General features: G+C 37.7%; 1 protein-coding gene across 1 annotated transcript in view; it reads left to right on the top strand.

The window, feature by feature from the left end:
- The window catches only part of JMY (junction mediating and regulatory protein, p53 cofactor), a 62,978-nt gene that overhangs the window by 29,258 nt on the left and 20,093 nt on the right, over nucleotides 1-13,627 (top strand). The window contains exons 3-6 of the mRNA XM_066181250.1: nucleotides 3,013-3,163; nucleotides 5,017-5,186; nucleotides 9,387-9,552; nucleotides 12,918-13,105. Of these exons, the coding sequence (XP_066037347.1) occupies nucleotides 3,013-3,163; nucleotides 5,017-5,186; nucleotides 9,387-9,552; nucleotides 12,918-13,105 (675 nt within the window). The remainder of the gene's footprint in view (nucleotides 1-3,012; nucleotides 3,164-5,016; nucleotides 5,187-9,386; nucleotides 9,553-12,917; nucleotides 13,106-13,627) is intronic.

Here is a 13,627-nt window from a genome sequence, read left to right as displayed (position 1 = left end):
CCATTCTGGAGTCTCCTGACAAGTCTGCTTTTCCCAAAATTGGATACTGTCTTTCACGTATCCAAAGAGTAGCAAAGATCTCTGTGACTGAGGATTGTTATTCCAGGCTGGAAGCTTGTTCTTGAACTTTCTCATTTAGAATTTGTCACCTTGAACCTCAGTTCTCTCAGGCTGGCATAGCTGTGGGGAGACTGTGGCTGTGGTAGTCTGGTCCAGCAGCTTCAGAAGTGAAGGGAATAAGCTTTTCAGTTTAAGGTTCGTCCTTAGCTTCTAGCTATTCAACTTTATTAAGAAAGCATGTGGGATATTTCACCTGTCAAAGATAGTTGCCCACTGGCACCTAGATTCTGTCTTCACCTTTTGGTTGGATGCTGCCTTTATAATGAGAGCCTCATTCCATGTCATAGTTCATCCTTGACCATCAGCGAAGCCCCAGAGGACTGCTTGCTCTCTCTAGCTCAGTGGGATGGTGGAAAGAGAGTCAAGAAGAGTAAAAGTGAGAAAACACATGAGTTGAGATAGTTGATTAGACAAAGCAAAAGCTGTGCACATGAAGCAAGGCAAAACCAGGAATTAATTCACGGATTCCCATGGGAAAGCAGGTGTTCAGCTATCTCCAAGAGCGCAGGGTAACAGTGACTTAAAAAGACAAACACCCATCGCTCTGAACGTTACCCACTTCCCCCAGTTTTATTGCTGGGCACAGTGCTTTATGGTACGGAAAGTCTCTGTTGTTTGGGTCAGCATTCCCACCTGTATCCCTTTCCAACTTCTTGTGAACCCCCTGTCTCCTCACTAGTGGAGTGGGGTGATAAGCAGAAATGGCCTTGGCTCTGTGTCAGCACTGCTTAGCACTAGCTAAAATATCCCTGTATTACTAAGACTGTTTGCAGTGCAATTCCCAAACAGAGCCCATACCAGCTAATATGAAGAATATGAATCCAGCCGAAACCACTACATCCATCCTCTATTATTTTGTGTCTTTAGAGCCAGAAAGTTAACATTGTGTGTGTGTGTCCCTTACCGAAGCTGCGGAGTGCAAAGTCCAAACATGAACATTAGCTGTACCTTTGATTTTTTGATTGTGCTGCAAGACACTTAAGAACTCAGTTTTAGGAGTTTGGCTATCTGGCTAGATGTGTAGGTGTGGGCAAGCATGAAGGCAGGTCAAGTGACATAGGGGAAATGCTTCTATCTTTTTTATCTTTCTGGGGCTCCTTTCACAATTCTGTTAAGCATGCCACTGTTGCTGCAGCCTTAAGGCACGTTGTTGATCTGTTCTTGTTCATGTAGTTGCCAAAGCCAAGGCTTCTTGAGTTTTCTCTGTGTTGCTATATGAGTACCTTTAGTGCGAATGATATATGGATGAATATTTGGGATTCTGGATAATGAAAAGATTCTTCCCTTCTGTGTTACTTGTAAATACTTGCCCTAGGGAACAAAGATACAATTATGTTTTGGAATCATAAAACACTTTAGCTTGCACCATGTGTGAATAATGTTTTGGCAGGCAAAACTTTATGAAAAAATGTTACTTTGAGGCTTACTTTCCTAGAACTCCTGCCTAATAAGAATGTTACTCACATTACTCAGTGATCCGGTGTCAATTCAGTGTCAAGTTACCTCATCTGTACCAAGGAGCAGAAAAGGAAGACTTTAAACTGTGTTGGTTTTTATCCAGCTTCACAAATGAATTTGCTGTTTCAGAGTTCTCTGTAAATGGAAAGTATTAATTTTACCGGTGTGTAAATCACTGGTGTGTGTGTGTGTGTATACATGTAACTGCAGTACAATTTTTTTTGGAAACCTGTCTGTCCTTCCCTGAATATTACCTGTGGGAAACATGATAGATACCTACTCCATAGGATGACATGTTACAACGTTTCTAGTAGAAGTGTTACTCACCTACAACTTGTCCACATTATGCTTTGTCTGTTGCCTTTTTAAGAGTCTTGGAAATACATAAAGAAGTAGATTCAAATACCTTATTAATGTCCTCTAAGTTTTTTTTAAGAAATGAACAAGTATTTAGAAGGCGGCATCTATTTGTTTTTACTTGTGAAAATCATCCATCTAAGAGATGAGACAAGTGGATATGCTGAAGTAGGTCCTGAGCAGTCACTTAAAAACCTTTCATTTGCAATTGAGTGGAATGGCTATTTAGACCAAATTGAAACTTTGTGATATCAAGATTAATACTTTAGGCATTAGAACTTCAGGTTGAAATATTCAGGGACATACAAAGTTATGAGCACTTTTGGTTTTGTTCAGCTTTGCCTATACTCGTAAGGGATCTTCTTAACTGATAGATATGAAAAATATTAACCATTAATACTTGATTGCATGAGCAGTCTTAGATTTTTTAGGATAAGATATGTAAGATATGTACTCTGTTGGTGTAGTGTGACAGGTTTTCAAAAATTCTCAGATTTGGGAGAGAAAGCTATGTTTTTATTAATTGTAGAACAAAGTCCAAGTATTTTACTGGCTTCAGACAGCTGTGACCTCAGAATAAAATTACCTTGATCTTGGCAATGAAAGGATGTTTGAGCTCCCAGGCACTAGGAAAATATACTTTTTAAAGTCATCTATAGCAAAGAAAAGCTTCTAAAATCGCTACCCTAGCACAGCTCTGGTCACCAGCTTCATTCTGATCGAAGAGCATTTATTTACTTCAGAATGAAATAGTTCAGGCTGGAAGAAAGCCTGGATGAAGCATGAAGCTTGCATGTAATCTGGAGGTAATAAGATACATAATAAAAAGATGCTGAGAAATCAAACTTATGTATGTGGGTTTTTTGCGTGCAGTAAGAGCAATAATTATGAAAGATGGATGTACTGTTTCAAGAGGAGGGAGTGCTTCCAAAGAGATTTTTCCGAAGAGTACGTTGAATAGAAATTGTGGTGGTAGTTTTATCTCCTGTTTGTTTGCTTTCTTAGCCCTGAAACTGTTTGCTGTTGGCAGAATAGCTGCAATTAATTGTTTTTAATTATGGGCTGATTTATTTTCAGATCTCAATAGAGAATGACTACCTAGGCCCCAGAAGAATTGAGAGTCTGCAAAAAGAAGATGCTGATTGGCAGAAAAAAGCCCACATGGCTGTGCTTTCTATTCAAGATCTTACAGTTAAATATTTTGAAATAACAGCTAAAACACAAAAAGGTAGTTATTTCCTGTCATGCTATTCATCACATAAAGAATTAAATTATTTAGTGATTACCATGTTCTACATTGTACTGTGAGTTTTTTCATCAATCCTTCATAAGGAAAATGCAGTTGTCATTCCTATTCATTTTTTCTTCTATTTGAATCTTTTACCTGTAAACCTTTTCAGAACGTCATCAGAGGTGAACAGAATAGAAATTTTAGGTAGAAGTTTTGCAGCCACTTCCTCAACACAATTCTATCGGTACACAGCGGTACTCTGTATTTGCAAGGGATTTAGGAAACATAGATTCCGTGCTGGGTTCTGTCCTGGACATGGTAGACCCCATAGTAAGTGCTAATTGTCTTTCACTTAATTTCCTTTTCTAGTCCTCCTTGTCTTACAGTGATTTTTTTCATAGCTCTAAACATTAAGCAACAGCTCAGTTTACCTACTCAGTGAAAGCAGCTCTGTTGTTCAGAAGCCTTCATGGATATAACCTTGGCTTTTCTGTGTTTGAAGAATGTGATGGTCTTAGTAAAAACTGGTGCAGGAAAGCAAGGTCAGATAACTTGGTATGTACACCCGTGCTTTCATCCTTGTACCATTTTAAATCAGATAACCAGTTTAATAGGGCAAACAGACCTTTTTCTAGTTCACTGACTGTTTGCTGTTGGCAGAATAGCTGTCCTGTTTTTGTCCTCTCCTGCCTGACTGCAGGTCCCTGTTTCTTTCTTTGCCTTGGTGATAGTGATTGTGCTAGACCCGCAGGAGAAATCCTTTTTTGACTGCTAGGTTTCTTGTCATGTCTGTACGTGACTGCTACATCTGACTCAAGAGATGCAGGCACCACAAATTTACTCTGTTCAATGTCAACCTCATTTAAAGATAATGTGAAATTTCACATTAAGTCACCCTTTTTCTGACTGGGTGATTTTATAGGTTAAAGCATGTTGGAGTAAATTTAATTAGAGCAAATTCTAAATGTCCTAATCAGCTTTGCTCCTTTTCTAGTATGACAAAGGCAGCCAGTAAGATAGACTACTAGTTGATAAGGTGTATTTGTAGATATTTACTTACTGTTTTGGTTCACATGATTTTTTATCTACAGCAGTCAGGATTTGGGGGAAAACCAGTGGAAAGTGACATGCCTGAACGCTGATTGGAGCCATGGATGTTTAATATACAGGTTATTTTACCTGGGTTTTGTGTTTGGGGTTTTACTTGGCCTCTTGCTGTTCACAGGGTGGTCTTACATACCCAAATACTAACAGATGACAGAGGAAAAACATATGAGAGCACAAAGGTGTTTCTTATTACCTAAGAACAGCATGTAATAGCATGTAGTGACTGAATGCCACCCTTTTGATTCCATTACTTCTATGGCTTTTGCTTTGCAAAGCTAAGTACAGTATCACATGATCTGTATGTGAACAATGGTGAGAATTTTGTATGTGTCCACCTAGATGTTACCTGGGGCCCAAGAGTAGTAAATCTGAATCAGGCAAGGGACTCCTGCATTTTGAGGTAAAAAATAGATGTTGTTTTGATTTCATGCAGTGTTCTTACAGAATTGCACTTGAAGTTAAGCTGATATCTTTGTTTTAAATAGTAATTTTTTTCACTCTTCAGATTTATTTATATTTATGACTATACTATAAATGTTATTAAGGTAAGCTAGAGACTTTAGTAACTGATAATTGGTGGTTACAGAAGTGGGGGAAAATTTGGGATGCAGTTCAAGACCCAAGTGGTTGTATTAATGAGATTTTATTAAGTACAAATGCGTGCATTTTCTTTGCAGCAGGATCACTAGTGGTCTGAAAGAGCAGACTAGTAAGATGCCTGGCTTTTTTTTTCCTTTCTATAGCTGTGTATGATCGAATGCGAGCAGACCAGAAGAAATTTGGTAAGGCAGCATGGGCAGCAGCAGTGGAACGTATGGAAAAGCTTCAGTATGCAGTTTCTAAGGAGACTTTGCAGTTGATGCGTGCTAAAGAAATCTGTTTGGAGCAGAAGAAACATGCACTGAAAGAGGAGGTAAGTTCTCATGCTAGTAAGTAGAATATTAAAGCATATAGAAAGAAGCAGTGTTAGACAAATGATGTTGCAATGTAGGTGTGTTGAGTTTTGTGCCACGTACATATGTTTTCTGTTCACTTTTTCCTGGTTAGTCAGCCAGAAAGACAGTTTTTGCTGTTAATGTTCACAGCTGTCCTCTGGGATGAGTAAAATGACGGGAAAAGATAGGACAGAAATCAGCTCCTATGTAATCTCTGCAGTTTAGCTCTCAGAGGCATGACCGTCTTTTCAGAATAGCTCTGGCATTCCGGATGGAAGGTGTCTGACCGTTAGTAAATATATATGGGTAGCTGGATGGTTGTGTTGCACTCTGTTTTTCTGCTTGCCTTAATTACTAAGGCAATTTTCAAGAGGTGCTATGCTTGCTACAGTTTTCCTGAGAAAAGAGTTCGTGCATAAGAGTGCTTAAATTCCTTAGCAGGAAAAAAAATCCACATTTTTTGGGTTTTATGACAGCTCTTCAGTAGTAACAATGCTGTGAATTCTCTTTTAAACTTTGCCATCACATGGATGTTTGGTGTGAAGAACTTTCTGTCATAATGTTAATATGTGTTCTAGCAATTAAATTATTGTTTTAGGAGAACTTTCCAAACGTTTCAGCAAAATTTTACTAAACTGATGGTGCTGTTATGAAAAGGTTATCCAGAGAACTCCCAACTTTAGCATTGCAAAGGCTGGTAGTTTTGTAAGGCTGATAGACTATGTGTCTATTTTAGGAGCTTCTGTAGAAGACAGCTTGATCTGCAGGGAAGAGAGAGTACATGCAAGACCCACAGCACAAAAATAGGTTTACTGCATTTTGGTGCTCTTTAGGTTTGGAAATCCAAGAGTTGTCTGAAAACCTGTGTTTGTCAGGCTGTTGTCAGCCTTAGCCAAGGCTTGATGAGACAATCCAGTAGTACTAATTGGAAATATATTGAATATCTTCAGTTAGAATAAACGTGCATCTTCTTTTTGTGGCACATCTTACTTTTCTCTCTGTGGAGACCTGTGATTTTTTGTTGAATGAGATCTCAGTCTGGTAAATGAGTGAGCGTTTGGTCTGATATGCTAAAGTGTTAGGGGCTGCACAGGAAAAGGAAAGATTCATTGTAGTATACATCAGGATGAAAGTCCTGACCTGTGAATTTGCAGCTTTTGGGGACAGAGAAATAAAGAACGTCTAATGGGCATGGTGGTTTGGCATGGTGTATTACAAGGTATAGAAAACTCTGGGTCTGAATACACTGATAGGGAGATGTGAGCACCAGCCAGCTTCTGCTCTGATACACATCGTGTGTTCTGAGAATGTAGAAGGCTTAAGTATACAGAGTTGAATGTGGGAAATATGGCTGGGAATCCCATTTTGGTGAATAATGGTGGCAGTCTTATACAGAAAATGTTTGTGGAACTGAAGTACCTCCTGGCAAATCATTTAGCTACTGTATTCTAGAGGACAAAAACAGGGTATTTGTTTGAAGAGACTAAGATTCTCAAGAAATTAATATATCGGGATTTTAGCTGAGAAAAAAATGACAATTCAGAACAAAGACATGATATGACTTTTTTTGAGGACAGGTTGTCTATGGGTTTTTGAACATATAGTCTTGGAAAAGAAATTTTTTATGAGGGTATATTGTAGTAAGGAGAAGGAGAAATGGCTTTAAACTGAAAGTGGGTGGGTTTAAATTACGTTTTAGGAAGAAATTCTTTACTTTGAGGGAGCAGCACTGGAACAGGTTGCCCGGAGAAGCTGTGGGTCAACATCCTGAGAAGTGTTCAAGGCCAGGTTGGATGGAGCTCTGAGCAGCCTGGTCTAGTGAATGGTGTCCCTGTCCGTGTGGAGGGCTTGGAACTTGATAAGATTTCACGTCCCTTCCAACCCAAACTCCTCTCTGATTTGGTGAATGCAACCACTCTCTGATTGATGTGAGTGCAACAACAAAGGCTGTAGAGATTAAACTATTTGCTTTTGTTAATGCATCAAGTTGTGGCATTAGAGGAAATTGAACTTGGATCTCCTCGCTTTAGGTTTTTTGTTCTGCCGCTGTGGTGTTTTAATCCCAGCCAGCAACCAAGACCCATGTGGCTGCTCACTTGCACCCTTACATTTGGATTTAAATTCTGGAACATCTGTTTTTAAGAAAAAATTGTGAAGGTTTGAGTCAATTTCACAGTTCAAGGAAAAGGGGAAGTTCTTAGGTGTGGTCATGTTTAACATTACTTTAATTTAAAAAAGTAAACATTTCCCACACCCGCTTCCCTCACCCCCAAACCCACCAAATTTTGCTGCATTTTTACGGTGAGGAAATCCTTGAAAAATGCCAAATCCCTTGAAAAATGCCAATACCCTGCCTGAACAATAAGCATTATCCCTCTTATATCGAAAAACTGGGGAGTTCAAGGGAGCCAGTTCTTTTGTCTTGACAAGTAGCCTGAAGTTCACTCCAGTTACATGATCATTATGTCATTTACTGTTCTGGTCAAATTAGTAACTTAATATAGATGCACAGTAATAAAATGGCATACCAGGACATTTTTGTGTAACACTGGACTCAAGTGTATACATGGTACATTAATGATTGTAAGGTTTCTGGTGTTCACTTATGGGCTTACTGGAGTTTTCAGACTAATAGTTGAAATACAAAAGATGTATACAAAAGTATCAAATATAGCAGAAGAAACTTAAAATAGAAGTTATAAGAATTGATTTACAGATCTTCTGTCTGGCTGTCTTATATGAAAATAACTACAGTACACAGAACTATGTGCATTTAATTGAGCTGTGCAATCCCTGTCAATAGATACTGATGCAGGTGCTAAAAGCATACATGTTTTTAAAAAAAGGGACAGAAAAAATTATTTAGTCAAATAAATCTGTTTTTTATAAGAGTATGAGGCAGATGTGTCGTTTAAGTTGTGCTACAGGGTGTGCAAGAGGCTGGTGAATCAGTCTTAGAAGCTGTATCTTCCTGGATTTTTGCAGTTAACAGCTTTTTCTGGAAACTGGGTATTGAGTAAAATAGATCATTGGTTTAATTCACTACACATACCTTTCTAGTTTAGTATAGTCATATTTAAATATGTATGATAAATAAAACTCAAGGAACTCATTTATGGCTGTTCATTACAGATTCAGTTTTACAGAAGATAACACCATAATTTAGAGACCATGCTAGCAAATACTTTTTAAATGTACAGCTAAATAGGTCCTGTATTTTTGCTTGGTAGACATCCCTTTTTAATGACTGACTGTAATATGAAACTGGACATTTCTTCTGAATAATAGGGTGTACACATCACAAATCTCCATTAAGGTTTACCATTACTTTTATCCAGTATCTGAGAGCAGCTATCAGATACACATATTTTGAACAGGTAAAGAATTGTGGCCCCAGCTCTTCTGCATGCGGGTTTTAGAGGTGCATGAATTCCCTCCAAACTGAGCACATAAGATTTCCTTACATGCTGGTATTTCTTAAATGTGATCTGAATGGCTGACTGTATTGAGCAGATAAGTCTTGTTTGGCTGAATGAAAGAGAATGACTGCAGTTCACTTTGGATGTGTGTTACTTTTCTATTCAAACATATAATACAAATGCATACTGAAATATATATAAGTATATTATATATCTGTGTATTTATTCTCCTGTGAATGACTCTGGAAAGAGTGGAACAACTAAGTTGTCATTACAGGATGGTCAGTGCATGTATTTATCCCTGTTTCCACATCCTTTCACATTTTTTCCTCAGTTCTGCTTTTACAAGTTTTAACTGTAACTTTCTAGATGCCTACTTTTAGATTTTTGGGATTGAAGATAGGAGAATTCTAATTTAATTATGTACCTTCAGGGAATCAAGTGGTAGAGTAAAAGAGTTTGAGGGATGTTTCACACCGTACATGATTTGACACTTGACTGTCACAAAATGTAATTAAATGCCATGGATTTATTTCACTGCCATATAGAAAAAAAGTCAGATATTAAAGGCATCTTAAAGTGTGTGTCTGATCAGAATGTATCTTAGGGAGTTGATGTGTTCAGTTTTACCATGTTACATTTACTGTACAAGACAGTATCTAGCTGTAATCATAAAATCTGTGGTTTTGTTCTCATCTGTATCCTGGAGTTGTATGATTTTTGTTTGTTTGTTTGTTTGTTGTTTTCTCTTTTTATTAGATGCAAAGCCTGAAAGGTGGTACAGAAGCCTTAGCCCATTTGGACCACTTAGAAGCTGATTACTATGATCTACAGCTACAGTTATATGAAGTACAGTTCGAGATCTTGAAATGTGAAGAGCTGCTCCTGACAGCACAGCTTGAAAGCATCCGAAGATTGATGTCAGGTGCTTTATTTATTTAAATTGATACATAATCTCTGAAAGATAATTTTCTTCCTGAGAGTCCTAGGAAGCCTGTGGGAGTGAAATGAGAACAGTTTTTCTTTGCCTTGTGAAGAGCTGCAAAAGTACTATTAAACTAAAAATTACACCTGTTTATAAGGTATATACATACACATACAGAAGTTGTGGTATGGTCCCCATTGCCTCTCTTTGGAAGTTTGCTTATAAGATGTGCAAACTATGTAAGTTTTGAAGAACTAAGATTAGGGAGGAGGAAATGTCTTAATTACCGGATTTGTCTAACTAAGAACACGCAATACGCATTGATATTACTCATTTTTTGGAAGTGATTGGTTTTCAAAAGCTAAATCTGCAAATTGGATTCCTTTTGTTCGACTTGAAGCTCATGCTGTTATCTCAGATTTAGAGCATCAATGCAAACCTTATGCTTCCAGAACTGACTATCCTACTAACACCTCACGTACTTAAGAACTGTGGAAACACTACCTGCAAATCATAGAGTGTTTTTCAATCCAGTTCTATCCTTTTGACCTTTCTATCTTTAACGTTTGTATTTAAGCAAGCTGTGTTTTTAGAGTGTAGAGTGTAGGGCATGCATAAAAAATTTTGCTATGGGTAGAAAATTCTCCTAAGAGAGATTAGAAGCTGTATTGTATTATGAGTAGCTTCTGGAAAAGGCAAAGGCATAGGTATCACAGATTTGTCTCACTTAGCATCAATCTCCACCCTTCTGGCTTGTGGTGGAAGCAACTATTAACTGTATGTTTGGAACATAAGGATTGGAAACTTTGTAAATGACTAACAGAAACGTGGCAGCTTTGACTGGATGCTTCTGTGGAGAATTAATTAGTGGTTTTGAGGTAGATAGATTTTGGGCTGGGAAATCGGGCATGTAGTTTTGGTACTGAGGACTTGGTTTGGTCTGCTTACTTACGAACTGAAAGAAATCCCCTGAACGGGAGACCAGGAAGAAACGTGTATCAAAATCCTTTGTCTTTGGTGCAGTGATAGTAAAACCTCTGGGCCGTCAGTGACTAAGCTGTAAAAACATCACAGGGCAATACAATTTGTCATCAGCGTTTTCTCAAAAAAGTTGTCAACCCACAACCTAATCCAAAATAAAACCCTCAGTCAGCTCAACCATCATCCTGTTCCTTCCCTCATGGCAACAAAACAGTTCACTGTTCTGACTTCCTTTGCTATTTTGAATTTGTAACATACTGTTTAATAATAAATCCTAAACTATCCCGTTGGACAGAAAATGAAAAATACGGTTCTTAAATGTGTGGGAATTGTTCAATGCATGAAATTACCTTCTCAGACTTTCCTTAGGTGGATAGAGCAGTTAATGTGAAAAATAATGTGATATGGAAATGACTATATATGTTTGAGGCTGTTCAGCACCAAATCTGAAGTCAAGCATCTAGAATACTTAGTGGTCTTTTAATGTGTGTTGTTTCCTATGATGTCAAAAGAAAAGCACGGTCTGTTACACTTTCTTATTAAAGAGTACTGATAGTAAAGTAGCAGACTTTGATTTTGCATGTCTGTATGTTTTGAAATTCATGTGTGTAAGCCTGGTAGATCCTTTTGCTTTGCTTGTCTTTGACTGTATTGGTTCTGCAGAGCTAGTTCAGAGTGTTCTCAGTGAATGTTTTGAGAACGTGGTTTGAATTGAGTGCAGCTGGTTGCCAATAACACCTAGAATAACATCTTTGCAAATTCAGCAAAGGATCTGGAAAGGATCAAGTGATAATAGATTGCCATATTATGAGCAACACTAGTAGGTTTTCACTGTCATTAAGCAAATACCTGCACTGAAATTCACAAAACATGACTTTACTAGGTAGAATTTACAAGGGTTTTATCTCATTTGTACGAAGTATGAGTACATGCTTGTCAAAATGGTTTTGTAATGGGTGAACTTGTATATTTCTGTCTTTAACTTTGCATGAAAGTCTTCTAAAGCAAAATTCAGGTATGAATTCACCCATTTTATAACTGCATGATAAAATGTAGTTGTCAGCCATGAGTCTTCATTTTACTCAGTGCTATGTCAAAGGGAGTTCCAGTGGCTTGGCAGTTTTTACATATTGTTGAAGCTTTACAGGGTTTTTACTTTTTAAACTGAGTGCTAAAATAAAGAAACTGTTAGGTATGTTTTATTAGCTTTTATTTTGAGGTGAATATCTTGCTGTGCTTTATTGTCTGGTCCTGCCATGACTTCTACTGAGCTGAAATTAGCATGGCAGTCAGAATTCTGGTTGTAGCAGAGACTATACATGCAAATGACATGAAGTGACAACAGCTCTTAAAATGGACTGTGTACTGAAGAAAATCCTGTGCCTGTTCCTGCATATCCAAGTAGCCGAAGTAGGAGAAATTACAGCGTTTCTGAAACTAGTTGATAGAGTTGAAATAAGAAATTTTGGTGTTCTTGTGGAATAGACACTTCACAGACATGCTAGCTGCATCTGCCTGTTTCAGACAGCAGAAATGCATTTCCTTCTTGATGTATTACAAATATATCCTCCTTTGTATGCCAGTGGAATAAAGAACAAGAGGTCTTTGCTGCTTCTTCATCCCAACATTCTTCAAGGATTTATAATCACCACTCTTTCCTTCTTGGCAAGAGATGAGAAGGCAGCATTTAAAGATGAGCTCAGTGTTATTCCAAATGCTTCACTCAGGAAGCTAAAAATCATGAGTGTTGATAAAACTATTAGTAATTACCTCCTTTTCAGGCCTGTAATGCTTTGAAGGATTGCATTGAAATTGTCCTCCCTCCCTCCCAGAAGCAGTGACTGGGACATCAAAAACCTGTGAGAGGATTTTTGGTGTCCTGTTGTCTGAGTCCCCTTACATGAAACTACCAGCTGATTGTAACAGAATAATCTCGTGCCAAAAACTTCAGATAGTCTTGTCTATCCTGGACTTCATGGTGAAGACCAGAGAAAATTTCTACACGCCATGGGTCTCTTGTGAGACGCAAAGACATGCGTGGGCATTGTGTTCAAATAAGGCCACACATAATAGCTGTACACTTAGAATTGCATTTGTGTTTTAATGCGCTGTGCTGGCCTGAATAGCAGGCTGAGTTTCATTGGTATTAATTTCTGTTTCTCAAAAAGACTTTAAAGCTCTGTGGTGCCTTGCTGTTTAATGCTTTTCCTCTGACCTGTTGATTTTTGGTACTAGTCCTCTGAAAGGGCTGTGTCATTCTTCTGCATCAAATCGTCTAACTTGGTGGGAGGGTTGTTGTTGACGTAAACAAAATGTTAATCAAATACGAACCGCTGATCAAATACAAACCATAGTTTTTTTTATTGTTGACATCTTTAAAACAGAGAAGAGAGATGAGGTGGTGTATTATGATACTTATGAAAGTATGGAGGCCATGCTTGAAAAAGAGGATATGGCAACATCTGTACACCTGCAAAAAGAGGAGCTGCAAAAGTTACAACAAAAAATCCGCCAGCTGGAAGCAAGGCGTGGACGTATTTCAGCCAAGAAAGCCTACCTCAGAAATAAGAAGGTACTGTTTAATTGTTTTCTTTTTGGACATAATTAGCAAATTTAATAAAACTTCAAAAGGTTTTCTTTCATGTACAAGTTTCCCAGAATTTTTGTGGATTACATTCATTGTTTGCTAAAAGTTGTTTTGCAGAATATTAAATAAAATAGCATGTATTATTAAATTGATACATTTAAGATTCTGTTTACCTTTCTTCTAGCTTTAAAGGAACCTTCAGTTACTTTGAAGTCAACAAATAAACTTATTTCTATTGACTAATCAGAATACTTTCATATGGGAAGTGCATGCTAGAATGAATGCTTTTATGAGAGTAGTTTTGTATGTTTGCAGAAGAGAAATTGCAAGTGTGTTTCTTACAAATGAGTTCTATTTTCATTCTCTTACCCCATCCTTTTGAACTTGTGTTGTTGATACTCTGTATTTGGCAGATCTGTATTAAATCCAGTCTATATTCTTGATTTGGAATTCTAGGTGTGCTATTTAGGTCAAAGTTCTGAGAGACCGTTGTAATACTTGTTAGAA

Source organism: Chamaea fasciata, unplaced genomic scaffold, assembly GCF_029207755.1.
Source record: "Chamaea fasciata isolate MVZ Bird 193981 ecotype frontalis unplaced genomic scaffold, bChaFas1.0.hap1 SCAF_4, whole genome shotgun sequence".
Taxonomy (NCBI): Eukaryota; Metazoa; Chordata; class Aves; order Passeriformes; family Sylviidae; genus Chamaea; species Chamaea fasciata.
This window is presented reverse-complemented; position numbering and strand designations above follow the sequence as displayed.